This window comes from Nycticebus coucang, chromosome 4 (assembly GCF_027406575.1).
Source record: "Nycticebus coucang isolate mNycCou1 chromosome 4, mNycCou1.pri, whole genome shotgun sequence".
NCBI lineage: Eukaryota > Metazoa > Chordata > Mammalia > Primates > Lorisidae > Nycticebus > Nycticebus coucang.
Genome location: NC_069783.1, coordinates 35,084,172 through 35,097,877, shown reverse-complemented (window position 1 = coordinate 35,097,877; position 13,706 = coordinate 35,084,172). Strand labels below are relative to the sequence as shown.

Genomic DNA, 13,706 nt, shown 5'->3' with positions numbered 1-13,706 from the left:
TGTTCCCTAGTGCCCTCACTTCGATCTTAAATATGAGTTAAATGCTGATTTTTTTTTTTAAACAAGAAGTAGTTTTATAATGAGCCATCCAAAAAAAAGTTTCAGAAATTTCAAAGGATCCATAATAATGTTCCTCAAAGTAGATGGGCCATTTTAATCAATGAATGAGGAAGTAACTAGTAAAATGTACCTACCTATAGTAAAAGCAGTTTTGAAATAGGTAATTGTAATGTGATTTTTATTACTCAAGCGAGGTTTGTATTAAATATTATTTGTTAAAATATCTTTGTACTGATGTACTGAACAACTGATTAAATTCAGGAAAGTTGGGAATTTATTATCCAAATTTTAATCAAGAACATTCTATAAGAATTAGATGGGATTGAAAAATAAGCTCTTGATTTAATAAAATATACTTATTCCACTTTGTCATCTACCTTTGTGAGATACTTCTTTTCAGTAATACAGTGAAGGGCAAATCTTACAATAAACTGAACTTAAACTATCATCTTGTCAACTTTTACTTTCTTTTACCTGGTAGACTCAATGCCTGCTTATAAGTTAATGCCTAACATTTATTTGTTGCATTTGTTAATGACATTGGCCATTTTCATGGTCCTGCCATTGTTACTTTGGTCTTTTTTGGTCACCTTTGGTGTTAATAGGTATTAAGTGATTTCCATATTCCAGGTACAGTATTAGGTTTGTCTGTTACATTAGGTGAAAGAAAACTGAGGTTTAGGAGAATTAAAGTTTATACAGCAAGTAAGTGGCAGAAATTGGCTTAAGATCCAGATCCGACTCTCAGTATTGAGCATATTCTCATTTTTCTGTGCTGCTGCCTCTCTAACACACACACACGTGTATACTCACACACTGCACGTCCCAAAATTTAATTGTGGTCTGTTTTTGAGAGTTGTGTCAGGATAGAAGCTTCCCTTCTGTAGAAATGACTCTCTAAAATACGATCTTCTTGTGTGTCGTAGAGGAAACCACATATACAGAAACATTCTTTGTAGACCACAAACAATTGATCCATGACACTTCATGTTAGAAATATTTAAACTACTGGAATCACTGTTATAAAATAGTAATTTGGGAGAGCCTGGGAGAGAGCTTGCTCCAGTCCTTTGTAAAGGAAAGAATGTGCTGTTAGATATATTAAGGAACAGCTTCTTCTTATGATAAATGTAATGAATGGTGTATTGTATAGTTCTTTGATTTTTTTTTTCAGTGACCATAGAGGCTGGTACTGCAAGAGACAGCACCATCTGCAGCTGGAAGATTATTTATTAACAAGTCTTATTAGCATAGTACTATACTATTAATATGTAGGCAATGACTTAAAGAAATACTGTTATTTACATATTAAATTACTGATTCCAGTATGACTGAATTGTAAGGATCCTCTTCATATAGGTATCTACAGGAGGTGGGTTACACAGATACTATTCTAGATGTGAAATCTAAACGAGTGCGAGCTTTGTTGGGCTTTTCAAGTGATGCCACTGACAGGGAAGATGACAAAAATCAGGACTCAGTTATAAATGGCACAGAAGCTGAAGTTAAAGAGACGGCAATGATTGGGTAAGTATTTTGTTTGAAAAGTATTTTAGCTATAACTTGTTCTTATTACATATTTTTGGTTTTATGGGTGTTACTTATATTTCTAGACAGCAATATAGAAATAATGAAGTTTTAAAAAAGTTAAAAAATTTCATTTGGATAGAAGGCAGTTATACAGAAGGATTATAGTTACAATTTATGATTATTTTAATTCAATATTAGAATTTTTTATTTAGGATATTTTAATTGCTTGAAATTTAAATTTAATGTATATTTTAATGTCTTTAAAATCAGTCACTAATAGAACTTAATAAAAGATTCATTTGGAAATGCAATACAAATCTGTAAGAGTTTAAATTTCATTATTGGTGACCCAGAAATTCATAAATATACCTCAAATTCTTTTTAAAGATTAATTAATTAATTAATTAACTTTTGGAGGCAGGGTCTTGCTTTGTTACCCAGGCTGGAGTTCAGTAGCACAATCATAGCTCATTGCTTCTCTCAACCATTTGGCTCAAGCAGTCTGCCCGCCTTAGTCTCCCTAGCAGCTGGGACTAAGTACCTGGCTAATTAAAAAAAAATTTTTTTTTTTTTTGTAGAGACAGACTCTCAGGGTCACACCATGTTGCCTATGCTGGTCTCAAAATCCTGGGTTCAAATGATCCTCCCACTTAGCCTCCCAAAGTGTTAGAATTACAGGCTGGAATCACTCTGCCTACCCCTTCAAATTTTTTAGAAGTAAATTTTTTCTTAACCACTTTTGTTTAATAATAGTTTCCTTTGATTTAAAGTATCTATTTTTAAGTTGGTATGTTTTAATTGATAGAATAAGTATGAAAAATTCAGTAGTTTGAAATATTTGATTTTCCATTTTAGATTATGTATCATATAATCATATATATTCTACTTAAGAATATGAATAGTTCAATAAGTAGGCTGAATTTAAGTAGACTGAAATTGCAAAAAAATTGCTAGGATTCTTAAGTGAATAAAAAATAAAAGATTCTGTGAAAGTCTAATTATGATGTTACTTAATTCTGACATATGATTAGTCTGGAAGAATAGTTTTAATTGAGCTCTATAAATTTTCTACTGATAATACAAATATTTTTAAGAAAGAAATACGTTAAGTTTGATGTAAGGATCAAAATAATAGTGAATCGGGAAGGGGAGATTAGATTACCACAAATCTAAATAGATATGATTACAAAGTACTCTTTTTTTATTGTTTGGAATTCATTGAGGGTACAAAGAATTAGGTTACACTGATTCATTTGTTAGGTATAATCGTGTCCTGCCCCCAGAGGGAGTGCCATAATACCATGACTCCCCATCTCCTTCCATCCTCCCCTCTCCCCACTCCCTCATTCACCTACCTTACAAAGCACTTTTAAAAGAGTAGCCACTTCTTATATTGCTTTTTCTTATTAACCCATGGAAGTGTACTAGATAAGAATCAATGTAGATCATAATAAGATTTGGGAGTCATAGTTATAAGTTAATGCAGGATATCATGGGTTCTTACCTTGAAGTTAAAAAAAATTAACTGAGCAGGGTATACATGTTTTAAACCAGAAAATCCGAGTTAACAGATTCTGCCTCCGTGCTGGATAATTTCAAATTCCTTGAAAGTGCAGCTGCAGATTTCAGTGATGATGATGAAGACGATGATGTTGATGGACGAGAGAAAAGCATCATTGATACTTCCACAGTGAGTTAGATAACTTATATAAATATTTTTAGGGACTATAATGCATACTTTAAAAATATTCCATGTCTTTCAATCTAAACACTCAACTTTTTTCATGAAGTTGGGGAAATTTAATTTAAACAAGTTTTTAGTATTGATTTTGAATTCAAGAATATTTTTAGGATAGCAGCTTTCTCTGAAAAGGCCTTACTCTTACTTTTTGTTAATGCATTGAACATGACATTTCTATAGGGCTGATGAATATGGTAAATGTTGTTTGTTAAAACAATGCAGTGTTATTGGTTGCTGTAAGAGAATAGAGCTGACACACCCATATCACGGTGCCTGATGGCGACTAGCATCAGCTCTTACTGATGCAGTTTTTGTCTGTCTCTTTCAGAACTTTTCCATTAGATTTTCTTAAAATTGTTTAGGGGTCTTCTGTAGTTTTATTCAGATCTTGATAAGTTCAGTTGATTTTTGCATGGCAGTTTCCTGGAGTAGGAGATGTCTCTAAGTTGCTGCTGCTTCTCTCCGTCCCTGCTCCCTTTTCTTCTCTCCTTGACTTTCTCCCTTTTTTTGCTCATCACTTTTCACCCTTTCTATTTTCTCTCCTCCTCTTCCTCCTTTTTAAAGTAAGAGGTGAAGACATGCTTTGCTTTGTCTAGTAAGCTGTGTTTCCACTTTCACATTTGTTGAAGAATAGGGAGGAAGCAAAATAACAAAGCAGACTGGCTCTAGAGTTAAAAGCTTGAGTTTAAGCTCTAATTCTGCCACTAATTGTGCTTCTTAACGCTTCAGTCTTAGTTTTTTAGTTTGTAAAAATGAAGATTATAACAAGAATCCATCTTATCCCGAGAGGATTTTGTGAAGAATAAAAGAGATATTATGTATAAAAATGATCTGTTTAACTTTTAAAAAGCGTCTTCTATGTGTAATGGCGTTGTTTTTATGTCCTCTGTTTCTGGGCTCCATCAGAGATTCTCCAAATTATTACTGCGTGATTATTGTTTCCTCAGGTCACTGTTCAGTAGTATTCTGCTGATACAGCCTACCATAGATACTATTTAAACTTCAAGTAGTAAGTAACTCCCCATTCTTCTCATCCAAACATGTCTTAATTTACTGTAGTAAAGAAAAAGCCTAAAGTTCTGTAACACTTTTTTTCTGTCCTAATCATCTAGAAATGTGTAACTCCTTATGATTTTTATGGGATGATGGCATTGAAATACTATTTTCCCATCAAAATACTTTATTCATAGCTCAGTGTAAATAATAACTCTAATCATGATGCTGTAAGTTTCTGTAAGTTAGAGTGACTATCAATTTAAATATTAAAAAAAAAAATCCATAGACTGATTATCAGAACTGTTACATAGGCTCTTACTAAAACTTCTCAAACCATAAACTGGTCGTATCTTTTTAAATAATCAAAATCATAAATATATTGTTTTCAGTTAGTACAGATCATAGCATTTCTGTGACCAAGCAGAGAAGGCACATCTAATGCAAATAGACTTAGCCCCATTCAAACATAGGATTCAAAAATTCTTTTAGTTTTTAGGAATAAATATTTCTAAACAAATAATTGGTTTTGTTTTAACAGTTTTGCTAATGTTTGTGTTATATTACATTGATTTCACAGCAGCAGTCTCATAGATACATGCCAAAAGGACTTTAAAAATCTAATTCTGTAGCAATGAATAAGCATGATTTAGAAAATTTATGTCATTTTATGGGGAAAGAATGACTAAAAAAAATCCTGTTAGAATATCAAGTAGAACAAACAGGTTTTTGGAATGTTCTTTTATTTTTTAAATCAAAATAGTTTAATAGAGGAATTTTAATTTTGAGACCATGTCTACCATTTTCCTCCTTTGCTGGCAAAGTAATAAACTTCTCTTTCCTTCTCCTCAAACCACTTGTCCCTCTTTTTCTGATGTGGCTTCAGGGGACAAGTGCCGAACTTTCGGTAACAATCTTGGCACCCCAGTGGAATGGTACCCTGCAATTGCTGGAAGAGGCAGGGAGCAGCCCCAGGTCAAAGCCGTGGGGGTAGGAGCAACTTCTTTTCGGAGGTGAGAGAGCAAGGGACAACCCCAGCAGCTGCCAGAGCCTAGAAGGAAAAAAGACACCAGGCCTTTTGTTCAAAAAAAACCCCCAGCAAAGTAGTTTGATTCCTTTAAGAAGATGCAGAAACATGACTTTTAGTAACTGCTGGTTGTGTTTAGGCGATATTGGAGTCTCTTCAAAGCATATGTCCTCTCCTCTTTGCCCTCTTTGGAGTTTAATTGTTCCTTGGTTCACATTCTGGATTATTTACCTTTTCTGCATATTTTCTTTCTTCATAATTAACCTCTTCACCTTATTTTTCCTTATCAACATTATCTGCATTCTCATCATCATCCGTTAAGTATAATAACAATCTTGAATACATGCATATAAAAAGTGATCAGCTTCAAACCGTGCAGAAAAATAACTTCTACATCAACATTTATTCTCCGTCTTCAGAAACTTCAGGTGAAAAAAATGGAATTACAAATTATTAACTATTGTCTTAGTCACAGTATAAAGAATCCCTGCCTCCCCCCATCCCCACGTCATGTTGCTGCTAGTGCTTTTCTAAGTGACAGTCTATCCTTTTTTCTAATCTACTTGGGCACCCTATGCAATCTATAACTTTTTTAGTTTTGTTTTAATTTTTTAAGTTGATTGGTAATCTCATTGAAGAAAGAAGTACAATGGAACCTCTGTGTAAGGAAGAAAAGTGACACATTTATTATTACAATCTCTACCCCTTCCCATGTATTGATCCTGTTCTCCATTGGTAACTACATTTCACCTTTTTTCTATGCCTGTATATTAAAAACACAGGACTTTTGGTTTGTTTATTTAAAATAGGATACTTGATAAACAGTGATCTATAGTGGCAGTCATTTATATGATCTACATAAACATGTCATTTATCTCCATTCTTTGTAAGGTTATATACTGAGGAGATGAGACCTAGAAAGAAGTTTTTCTCCCAAGAATAACTTGTGACTTCCTACTATATTTGATATCCAAAATACCTTCAGACTTCCAAGTGAGGTTCCATTCTTGGCACCCCAGTGGAATGGTACCCTGCAATTGCTGGAATATTTTCCCTACTCTTTTTATTGGGTTGCGAGAACAAGGACAAAGTGTTTGTGACAGACCTCCTGAATTATAGCTAACATCTCTGCTAGGGTCCTAGACAGGGAGCAGGGGTCAAGCCTCTCCCGTAAAAAAGAAGGTGGATGAGGCAGTATATTTGTATGTGAAACTATGAAGATCAGGATGTCCCCTTGGAACTACTCTTTTTTTTTTTTTTTACTTAAATCATAACTGTATATATTTGTACAGTTATGATTACAATATAATGATTAGATATACAATGTGGAATGCTTAATTCAAACTAAAAATTAACATAACTATTACTTCACTTATTTTTGTGGTAGGACATTTATAATATACTCTTAGTTGTTATAAAATGTACCCTTGTATTGTGTACATTAGGTGAGATCCCCCCCAAATACCCTCCCTCCACCCTCCCCTCCCTTCTGTTTCCTCTCCCCTCTTGCTTTCTAGACTATCTTTGTGTTTTATTATTCCTGTGAATGTGTAAATGTTTATATATTGGTTTCATGATAGTATTGAGTACATTGGATACTTTTTTTTCCCATTCTTGAGATACTTTGTTCTAGCTCCATCCAGGTAAACATAAAAGATGTAAAATCACCCTCTTAAGGTTACATAGTATTCCATGGTATACATATATCACAATTTATCCATTCATGGGTTGATGAGCATTTAGGCTGCTTCTGTGACTTGGCTATTGTGAATTAGGCTGCAATAAACATTCTGGTGCAAATGTCTTTGTTGTAAAATGATTTTTGTTTATCTGGGTAAATACTTAGTAATGATATTGCAGGATCAAGCAGTAGGTTAACTTTTAGTTCTTTTCTGCCTTACACTGGCTTCCCAGGCAAAGTTAGAACAGATATTTAGAATATGGTTGGTATTTGTAAAAGAACACACATTCAATACAGATTTTCTGTATAATATGCCAAATTGAGCTTTTTTTGTTTGTTTGTTTAATAGACTTAATAGATTTTAGATTGGGAAATGCTGTAAGCATGGAGTGTTTCTTGATTTTAGAAAAATACCCCAAATAATTAAGCCAGTTATTCTAGTATCATCACTTTTTATATATACCAAGGCAGGTAAGGCCAGATAGGTTTTGTCTATGATGCCAGCTTTCTTCTATTGGTAGTATCTTCCTAGAGTGCTGTGTTAAGCAGAATTTCTGAGGCTGTATCTTGTCTGATGAAAAGTGCTGTGATTGATAAGAGGTATCGTTTATAAGCACAGGAACAGGGCCATACAAGTCAAATATTTGTCGTCTGTCAAGATTTATTTCTGAACTCTCTAGTCCCACTGATTAGTCTGTTAAACCTTTATAATTTTATTTTATTTAACTCTGTTTTTAGGACAGGGACTCACTCTGTCCCTCAGCCTGAATGTAGTGTCATGATCATAGCTCACAATAACCTCAAACTCCTGTGCTCAAGAGGTCCTTCCACCTCAGCCTCCCAATGGCTAGGACTGCAAGCATGCACTACCATCCCTGGCTATAACCTTTATATATTTTTTTTCTTTTTGAGACAGAGTCTTATTCTATTGCCTGGGCTAGAATGTCATAACCTCACTGCAACCTCAAACTCCTGGGCTAAAACAATCCTCCTGCCTCAACCTCCAGAGTAGCTGGGACTATAGGTGTGTGCCACCATCCCTAGCTAATTTTTCTGTTTTTAGTAGATACAGAGTTTTGCTTTGCTCAGATTGGTCTTGAGCTCCTGAGCTCAAGTGTTCCTCCCACCCTGGCCTCCCAAAGTGCTAGGATTACAGGTGTGAGCCATTGTGCCTGGTTATAATTTTAAATCACTCAAAGTAGTCCAGGGATAAAGTTTTGTCAAAACATGCTATTTATATTTTATATGAAGTAACAAAGCTGATGACATCTGGAGAAATTGAGATATCGAATAATTTTAATCGTGCAAAGCACTCATCCTGATTTCTTTGGGCTCATGTTGATAGAGGTAACTGAAAAGGAGAGAATTCATAAGGAGTTTAGGCATGTATTAAGCTTAAGTTTTAACCCTCTGACAACTGGATTTGTGATTCCAGAGATACTTTCAAATATATGCGCTATAACAGCCCTTAATCAGATATGTTATTAAACATAAGTCAGGACTCATTCTGAAAAATCACTGTTTTAAGGGATAGAATTGAATATATAGAGCAGTACTGGAGAAAACAGATGCAAGGTTAGGACAGTTAGAAATAATGATGGGAACCTAACAGAGTACCTTATAAGTTTTGAACATGCATTTCTGAATTTGTAGCTTTTGTGATTTTCAGTTTTGTGAGGAAATGATATAGCTGTATTAAAATTATCATGGAGGCTAGGCACAGTGGCTTACACCTATAATCCTGGCACTCTGGGAGGCCAAAGAGGGCAGATCACTTGAGGCCAGGAGTCCCAGACCAGCCTAAACAACATAGCTATACCATCTCTACAAAAAATTAAATTAATAATAAAATTAAAAAATAATAAAAATTAGGTGGGTGTGGCAGCATGCACGTGTAGTCCCGGCTACTCAGGAGCTTAAGGCAGGAGGATCACTTGAACCCAGGAGTGTGAGGTTGCAGTGAGCTATAATGATAACACTGCATTCTAACCCAGGCAACAGATTGAGAGCCTATCTTTCTTCTCCCAAAAAGTCATCGTGGTTATATTCTGAAAAACTCTTGCAGTGTTTTATGAAGTGTCTCTTTTTTTGGTTAGATTAGAATGTCTGTAAGCTAAGCAGGTTACATCCAAGAAATGTAAAGTTTGTTGTGGTTCTCATAGGGCAGTAGGGACATTATTTCAATATATGGTTCCGTATGTATATATAAAAGAAACAAACCAGGGCGGCGCCTGTGGCTCAGTGAGCAGGGCGCCGGCCCCATATACCGAGGGTGGCGGGTTCAAGCCCAGCCCCGGCCAAACTGCAACCAAAAAAAAAAAAATAGCCGGGCATTGTGGCGGGTGCCTGTAGTCCCAGCTGCTCGGGAGGCTGAGGCAAGAGAATCGCGTAAGCCCAAGAGTTAGAGGTTGCTGTGAGCCGTGTGACGCCATGGCACTCTACCCGAGGGCGGTACAGTGAGACTGTCTCTACAAAAAAAAAAAAGGAAACAAACCATCACACTATTGAAGAAAATTTAAGTTATTTCTTTAAAATGTAACATATATATCTTTAAAAATACATTTGATAGGTGTTTGTTATCGAGTTTAGTACTATTACTTAACATAGATACACTTTCTGAAGATAATTGAGTTTTCTCATTCAGTGGTAAAGGGATACTATCTCCTTTTTAAAATCAAATCTGTAATATATCCTAGTATTTTAATTTAGCTTTTTTTCTTAGATTGTTAGGAAAAAAGTGTTGCCTGATAGCAGTGAAGATCGAGATACGAAAGAAGCTCTAAAGGAGTTTGACTTCTTGGGTACATCAGAGGAAGGAGACAATGAATCTAGAAGCGCAGGCGATGGAACAGATTGGGGTAAGGAAGCAACTGGATCCAGCCAGAGTTGTTCAGTAAATAAAAGAAACTATAATTATAATGTTGAACTATTGAGCATTCTATGAACTTATTACTATTGTCACCTTTTATCCAGGGCATATGTGTGTTTAAGGAAGGTTATATAATTAGTTACCTAATTTTTAAAAAAATTTAAGCAATGTAATAGGAAAAGAATTAGAATTAATACACAGAATATTCTTTGTATCTGTTTAAACAATAGCACTTGCAAATCTTTTTGTGGAAATTGAGTATGAGCATAACATGGAAGATTTGGAAGACCTCCTGTCTGGCATCTTCTGTGCAGTAAGAATAAGTTAAGAAAATTGTAATTAGTCATTCATTCTAGTTTAGGTTTTGACAGTTTGTACAAGGCATAGATTATTGGTTTTTGCTTTAATTGTTCGAAATGAATCTAATATTTTAAACATCTGATAAGAGTTAAAACAAGTATTTGGTGGACACGTCTATAGCATAGATCACTCTAGCAGTTTGGAAGTGCGTTATTGCTATCAATAAGGTAGGATTATGATAAATTCTTCAAAAGTGATCAATTCCATCAGGTGTGTATATATGTTTATTAGTATGAGATAGAGAAAGAGAGAGATTGATAATGAGAGCACATTTTCTCTTGAGGTTGATGAATTTCGGAACTCAATTAGCTTATACTCTCTATACTTAAAAGTTAGAGAATCAGTAACTACTCTCATTTGTCCTTAGAACTTTTCTTTGGGATCAACTTAAAATTTGGTAAACTTTAAACTCTGAATGTTGTATTCATTAAAAAAATGGATGAAGTTATTTTTTCACATTTGTAATTTTTTTTATCCTACTGCACAGTATATAGATCTGCTAATGGTAACTTTCTGCTTTCAAAGTTTTTTCAACACTGAAGCAAAGGTGTTTTTTGTTTGTTTTGTTTCAGTTTTTCAGACAGTCTCACCCTGTAGCCCATGCTAAAGTGCCATGGCATTAGCCTAGCTCACAGTAACATTAAATTCCTGGGTTCAAGTGATTCTCCTGCCTCAGCCTCCTAAGTAACTGGGACTACAGGTGCCAGTTTATAGCTAGTTTTTTACTTTTTAGTAGAGACAGGGTTTCACTCCTGCTCAGGCTGGTCTCCTACTCCTTAGCTCAAAGGATCCTGCCACCTTGACCTCTCAGAGTGTTAGAATTACAGGTGTGAGCCACTGTGCCTGGCCTAAAGCAAAGTTCTAAAGGTTTCTTTGAAGTTGTATTTTTACCATGTCCTATATATTTCAGGCAAAACAAGATTGTACAATTTCCTTATAAGGGTAAAGTTTAGGAAGCCAATATTCAAAAAAATTAATTATGTTGGGTGAAAATAAATGACAAAAATCTTTCTGTTTGGCTGTTCTGACACATTAATTGTTGCTCTTTTCTTCAGTTGGCAGATTTAAAAATCAGATTACATTAAGACGTACTTGGAGAGGGCTAGGAAAGTTTTTGCTTCCTTGAGGTAAAAGGGATGAATATTGGTTTCCTATTTTTAAAATCAGAGTGTATTTTGCTTTTTTAGGTATATAACTTTTGTTGTAGCTATGGGGTAAATATGACTAATGTTTCATAGGGTTATTAAATAGTTCATGACAGTAGGAATATTTACGTGTTAATTTGCTAAACCGTTTGAAAAACAGTATTTAACATATTTTAAAATTAAGCATTATCATTTTATTATTTTGTTTATCTTTTATAAAAACTTCCACTAAGTTGCCTTAAAAGATACACCAATGGTTTCTTATTTTAAGTATATGTTTCTTTAAGTTAATATTTTGACCATAAAGGTAAAAGCAGCTACATACTTGGTCTGAAATTGTTTTACAGAATTATTTATTGTTATTTAGATGTGGCTTTACCACGTTTTGAACTTTTCGTCTACTTTTATTCAAGCAGCTACATTAAATGCAGATTTCAGTATAGCTTCAAGAACAGGTTGGGCATGGTGGTTTATGGGTATAATCTTAGCACTCTGGGAGACCAAGGAGGGAAGATTGCTTGAGGTTAGAAGTTCTAGAGTAGCCTGAACAAGAGTGAGACCCTATCTCTACCAAAAATAGAAAAAAATTAGTTGGGCATGGTGGTGTCTACCTATAGTCCTAGCTACTCAGAAGACGGAGGCAGGAAGATTGCTTGAGCCCAGGAATTGAGGATTGCAGTGAGCTGTGATGAGGCCACTGCACTCTAGTTGGGTGACAGAGGGAGACTCAGTCTCATAAAAGAAAAAAAGAAAAGAAAAAAGAACTAGAACATAGACCATGACACCAGAACACAGGTATTTCTTCAATATTATTTCTATCCAAATGTTTCTTAGTATATTTTATTACTTACAATGAAGAACTTTTTTACATTTTTAGTTACAAACATTAGAAGTACTAATGTTTGGCTGGGCACACAGTGACTCACGCCTATAATCCTAGCACTTTGGGAGGTTAAGGTGGGTGGATTGTTTGAGTTCACTAGTTCGAGACCAGCCTGAGCAAGAGTGAGATCCTATCTCTACTAAAAATAGAAAAACTAGCTGGGTGTCATGATGTGCTTCTGTAGTCCCAGCTACTTAGCAGTGTGAGACCAGGGGGATTACCTGACCCCAAGAGTTTGAGGTTGCTATGAGCTGTAATGCCACGGCATGCTACTCAGGGTGACAGAGTGAGACTTTGACTAAAAAGAAAGAAAAGAAAATACTAATGTTTATAATGAACAGTAACAGCAAAAATAAATAAATGAAATCTGATCAAGTTAAAAAGTTCCTGTTCAGCCAAGGACACAATCAACAAAGGCAAGAGACAACCTATAGAATGGGAGAAAATATTTATGTACTCTACATCTGATAAAAGAGTGATAGCCAGAACCTATAAAGAATTCAAATAAATCAATATAAAAAGGATCAAACACACCCCCATTAGAAGCTGAACAGAAAGAGCCATGAACAGAAAATTTTCTAATGAGGATAGACTAATGTCCAACAAACACAGGGGAAAAAAATGCTCATTGTAATCACCAGAGAAATGCAAATCAAAACCACAAGGAGATATCACCTAACCCCAATGAGAATGGCTCACATTATAAAGTCCCAAAGCAACAAGTGCTAGCATGGATGCAGAGAGAAAGAACACTCATGTACTGTTGGTGGGACTATAGACTAGTTCAGCCTCTATGGGAAGGAATATTGAGATTCTTCAAAGAAATTGAAGAAGACCTACCATTTGATCCTATAATCCCACAACTATTTATGCAAAGGAAAAAAAGATATTTTATTAAAAAGATACTTGCACTCAAATGTTTATAGCAACACAAGTCACAATCACAAAGGCATGGAAACAACATAAGTGTCTGTCAACCTGTGAAAGGATTAATAAAATGTGATACACACACACATATATATACCATGGAGTACTATTCAGCCATAAAAAGATGGTGATCTGATATCTTTTGTAACAACCTGGAGGGAATTGGAGACCATTCTCTTCTCAACCTTCCTAATGCCGTGACCCTTTAATACAGTTCCTCATGTTGTGGTGACCCCCAACCATAAAATTATTTTTGTTGCTTAGCACTGCTTCACTGTCCTAAGTAAAGTATCACAAGAATGGAAAAATAAAAACCACATAATATTCAATACTAAATTGGACCTAGTTGGTCAACACCTATGCGCGTATGTGGAAGCAAAACTAATAAAATTTAAGTGGAGAAGAGAATGGGTAAATTCTTACCCAGTGGGTATATTGCATGGGTATTGTGCACACTTTCTGGGTGAAAAACATGATTACAACTTTGGCT

At 35.0% G+C, this 13,706-nt stretch overlaps 1 protein-coding gene and 1 long non-coding RNA gene across 2 annotated transcripts in view; one reads left to right on the top strand and one right to left on the bottom strand.

Annotated features, from left to right (window-relative positions):
- STRN (striatin) overlaps positions 1–13,706 on the top strand; it is a 120,671-nt gene that overhangs the window by 58,838 nt on the left and 48,127 nt on the right. Inside the window, exons 5-7 of the mRNA XM_053587843.1 lie at positions 1,420–1,587; positions 3,145–3,280; positions 9,755–9,890. Coding sequence (XP_053443818.1) covers positions 1,420–1,587; positions 3,145–3,280; positions 9,755–9,890 — 440 coding nt within the window. The remainder of the gene's footprint in view (positions 1–1,419; positions 1,588–3,144; positions 3,281–9,754; positions 9,891–13,706) is intronic.
- The window catches only part of LOC128583584 (uncharacterized), an 89,265-nt gene continuing 80,583 nt past the window's right edge, over positions 5,025–13,706 (bottom strand). Inside the window, exon 3 of the long non-coding RNA XR_008379496.1 lies at positions 5,025–5,773. This is a non-coding gene — a long non-coding RNA (uncharacterized LOC128583584). The remainder of the gene's footprint in view (positions 5,774–13,706) is intronic.